Genomic DNA, 4,628 nt, shown 5'->3' with positions numbered 1-4,628 from the left:
TTTAATCATCAAAAATTACCACAAAATTAAAATTTTTTTCAAAATTTTCTTTAAATTTTGCAAATAAACAATTTTAAAAATATATTTAAAGAATAAAATATAATTATAAAAAATTATTACAAAATTAAAAAATATTTTTTTTATATTTTAGAAATTAATTTCTTTTTAAACTAAGCTATGTTAAAAACTATGTTAAAAATTTAACATAGATGTTAAATTTTTTAAATGTTTTTTTGAAGATAATTAGAATGTTTGTTAAAAAAAACAGCATTATAAAATTTTATTTAAATAATTATTTTCAAATTTTAATTTCTTATACTTTTTATACAACTTAAAATCTTTTAATATTATTTAAACTATAATATTAAAATAAAAATCTACAACCCGAAAACAATAATTATATAAAAAGGTTGTTACTAAAAAAACATTTTTTCATTTCTTTATATTTGTCATGTTTTTTAATTCTAAAGTTAAAATTTGATTAATTGGACTCAAAAACATAGCTAAAAAAGGTTTAGTAAAATATAACAGAAATTAAATTTTAAGAATTTGATTTTTGGAATTTTTCTTCACAATTTTAAATCTATCAGTTATTTTCTTAATTTTAAGGTAAAAATGCGATTAATTAACCTCAAAAAACTTCCAAAAAAAGTCTAGTAAAAATAAGCGAAAAAATTTTAAAATTTCGATTTTTACAAAAAGTGCCATAACTTCCGTTCAAAATAATATTTTTTAATGGGGTATGGCTAAGATTTTAAGTTAGTCTAATATTTAAAAGACTGACAAGTTTCATTTAAATCGGTCAAGCCGTTTATGCGTGATTGGCGAACAAAATATTGTGCAGACAGACAGACAGAATTTTTTTTAATGCTATTTTTAGAATCCTTATGACTTGAAACGAAGAATTATACATGAATTTTTAAGTTCTAAGCAATGTAAAGACAAAAGTCTAATTTTATTAATATAAATATTTTGGATTAGTAAATTGTTAGTAATCCATACAATATTTCATATATAGGACTCGTTGGATGCGGAATTACAGTAGATGTCTTTTGATAAGTTCAGAAATACAGTAATTTTATTTGTTTCTAAAATATTTCATTTTTTCTTAACATTAATGAATTAAATAATATTTCAAAAACAGGAAAAACAACATTTAAATTTGTTTTTATTAATGTATTACACTGCGGCCGCCATGTTGGCACATTAAAATTATACACGTATCTTATAGATTTCAATATATGCCGATAGTTATGCTATCCATTACGATATGGTTTGTTAAGAGAATCAACAACAAACTTATCAAACAGATCTTTACAAACAGGTGGAAATTTTTTTTTAGAATTAACAATCAATTTTCCATCACTCGTAGAAGGTACCCAAATATTACGACGACAAATGAAATTTGAATCTCCTTCAAGCATATGTTTTGAAATGCAATATATTGTCATTGTCGTATCCCAGTCGTCATTCACTGTTATTGCATTATCCACATTTATTTGTACACAACCTGCGGATAAAAATAATAATTAATATATTAATAATTCATTTTATTCCCTTAAAAATTGTTATATTCGGGAGGGTTCCTTGGAGTCTGTTATTGTATTTTTGAAATTTAATTTTTGACAAATACTTACGTTCACAATTTTTGTAATTAACATCACCTGTCCAATTTCCATTAATGCATCGTCGCTCTCCCATCTATGGAAAATAATTTCATGCAACATTTTTATGAAAGGTGAATATACAAATCGTTAAAAAAAATTGTCTCCTATATCCAATAAATATTATGTTAATTTTTGAAATTTTTATTTATTTATACATTCAGAGAGTGATTTGTTTGAAACACTTTGATTATCATCTTTTGAAAACAAAATTATATACATATATATATATATTTTTTTTTTTTTACTTACAGATAAGTTTTCTCGGATTTCTGTCATTTCTATTGTTCTTAAAAAACTACTAGAATCATCGCAATTTATTCTAGCAATATTGCCAACTTCCAAAAATGTTACACTTGAACTTCCATATTTGAACGGTGGACATTTCAGTGTTTTTGTTAATTTACATTGAGGTGGTGTTTTCAACCATTTTCCATCATCACAAGTTACTGATTGTTCTCCGATCAGTGTATAATTTTTATTGCAATAATAATTTAAAGTAACCGTTTTCTTGTCAGGAAAAGTTTTCTCTACATATCCATTTGATAAATTATAAAACGTAGAATTTCTTAAGCAATTATGATCTGAAATTTTTTAATTTAAATGTAATTTCAAATAAACGAAAATAAAATTTAATATTTTTTCAGCTTTATCAAAATCGACGATGTAAATATTGTTGCGATTACATTTACGTATGCAATGATTTTGTTTTAATATTTTTTTAAGCATTCATTAAATATTAAATCATTAATTAACAAAAATAGAAGAAATACTTACGATAACAGTTGGTAATTGCATTTCTACTTTTAAATGGTACAAAACTATATGAAGGAAGCCATCTACCAGTAGATGGATTGCAGTTTAATATTTCATCTACAATAGGCTCGTAATTTGTATTACAATACAATTTCATTGACATGAACGATTTAGAAACTGAACCTCGTCCATTTTCAACTGTAGTATCACATTCCATAGCTGCAAAATAAATTTCATGAAATGTGGGAACAACAAATGTCCTGGAAATGCAGGTGAAGTTTGGTTTGAATTTTTCCTATTCTAATTACTTTTAAACGAAATGGAAAAAAAAAAATTACTTACGTAGGCAAGGGTCGCCATTTTCTATATCTATGCCCCAAGTTCCATTAATGCATTTATTCACTCCCTGCGGATTTAAAAATATTTTCGATAAATCACATTTTTATGAAAATAAATCCAATTTTTAATATACAAATAAAAAATAAAAGAAACAATAATTTGGAAATTTTTTTAAATATTAAAATACACTTACAATAGCTGGATTAAAATTTTCTGGTATTTTTTCATTATCAGTATAATAAGAAAATTCATTGCATACTATTATTGCATATAGTTCATTGCCATACTTATTGAATGTAACATATTCTTTTTCAAAATAAAATGGAGGACATTCTAGTTCCTTTGTTAATTTACATAGAGGTGGATCATTTAACCATTTTCCATTTATACACATTGACCAATTTTCGCCAATCAATGTGTAATTTATGTTGCAATAATTTCTATAAAATGTAAGTCCTGAATATGGTTGATCTTCAATAAAAGCTCCACCATTTTCAATATGAAAATAACGTTCTGCAATACTATTACACTCAATGTAATAAGTTAGAAACAATGAAAGTTCATTTGCTGCAAAAATTTTAAACAATATGAACAACGTAATCGAAAAAGTAAAAGGAAATTATTAATTCTCTTTTTTGTAGATATTTTTTCAATAGAAAAAATACTTGCCAGTACATTTGGGATGATGTTTTGTTTTCCATATTCCATTTCTACATATTATTGTTGAATTTCCAGTAAGGATATAATTTAAATCGCAGGTTAATGTCCCAATATTACCTTCGTCATTTAGTTCAATTTGTCCATGTTCAAAAATATATTTTGGACATTTGAGATTTTCCGATAATTTACATTGAGGTGGTAGATTTGACCATTCTCCATCTATACATACTGCCCAATTTTTTCCTATCAATGTATAATTTTTATTGCATTTATATTCAACAAAAACTTGTCCATCGTTACCAATTATTCTATCTTCTGTCATTCCATTATCGATGTAATAATACGTTTCGGATGTTTGCAAACACGTATAAGCTGTGTAATTTTCATATTAAAATTATTTCTTGATAATAGAATTAACGTTTATTAAAATATATACAGTATATATAAAAATCGTGAAATACTTACGAATACATATGGGTCGTTCACCACTCCATTTTCCATTAATGCAAGTTAGAGTAGAATCTCCTTGTAGTACATGAAAATCATTGCAAAGTACGAGCCCTTTGTTATAATTTTCCAGTGTAACAAATTGTGCATTTCTTATTTCCAGTGGCTCGCATTTTAATTCAGTTTCTGTAGAGGATTGTACATTTGGAATAAATAATGCGATGAAAATTGTAAGAATCAATTTATTACGATCAAAATCCATTTTTTGACTTTGTTTGTCAATTTTCTTACTGAACGTCTTGAAAAATAAATTCCAACTAAAATTGCACAGCTTTTTTTATGCGTTTACCTTATCTTCTTTCATGTTTATGATTTTTAAGACATGATAGTATTAAAAAAAAAAAAAAATTCCTTATAGTTTCAACATGATTGCAAAGTTTTATTTTTCTAAAGTCTCTAATCACAAATAGCTTTTTGTGTCATATATTTTTAACGATTTTAAAATTTTTCCATATTTTATTATAAATTTTTTCTTGCTCACGATTTTAAAAAGAAAAAATTTCTTTTTAAAAATTATTATCAATATAATATTTTTATAAAATTTATGAATTTAAATAAATTAATTTTTCAATAGTTTATTAATTGTCAAGTTTGTACCATTTATTTTTTAAATAGTAAGGATGGTAATTTTGTTTTTGAATTTTAATATTGTTGTTAAGATGGTAATTGTGTTTCTCCTATTAAGAATTTTATTAACCTAAT

General features: G+C 24.3%; 1 protein-coding gene across 1 annotated transcript; it reads right to left on the bottom strand.

Annotated features, from left to right (window-relative positions):
• Nucleotides 1–936: 936 nt before the first annotated feature.
• LOC127289268 (complement factor H-like) lies at nt 937–4,207 on the bottom strand. Its single transcript, XM_051317101.1, has 8 exons — nt 3,885–4,207; nt 3,429–3,791; nt 2,953–3,326; nt 2,763–2,826; nt 2,442–2,639; nt 1,917–2,248; nt 1,638–1,701; nt 937–1,510 (listed from the first exon to the last, which is right to left on the bottom strand). The coding sequence occupies exons 1-8, from the start codon at nt 4,126–4,128 to the stop codon at nt 1,257–1,259; spliced, it is 1,893 nt and encodes a 630-aa protein (XP_051173058.1). The 5' UTR covers nt 4,129–4,207; the 3' UTR covers nt 937–1,256.
• Nucleotides 4,208–4,628: the final 421 nt, after the last annotated feature.

Source organism: Leptopilina boulardi, unplaced genomic scaffold (assembly GCF_019393585.1).
Source record: "Leptopilina boulardi isolate dan_hultmark-lab unplaced genomic scaffold, ZJU_Lbou_2.1 LbouV2_40, whole genome shotgun sequence".
In the NCBI taxonomy this organism is placed as follows: domain Eukaryota; kingdom Metazoa; phylum Arthropoda; class Insecta; order Hymenoptera; family Figitidae; genus Leptopilina; species Leptopilina boulardi.
Note: the sequence above shows the minus strand (reverse complement) of the source record. Positions and strands in the feature narration are given on the sequence as shown.

Bases quoted from the DNA above. Each gene is read 5' to 3' on its own strand.
- LOC127289268 (XM_051317101.1), bottom strand. From the start codon at position 4,128: ATGGATTTTGATCGTAATAAATTGATTCTTACAATTTTCATCGCATTA. The intron at 3,327-3,428 runs GCAAGTATTTTT...AAATTTTTGCAG, and splicing joins ACATCATCCCAAATGTACTG to CAAATGAACTTTCATTGTTT. The intron at 1,511-1,637 runs GTAAGTATTTGT...TTTTATCCGCAG, and splicing joins TAATTACAAAAATTGTGAAC to GTTGTGTACAAATAAATGTG.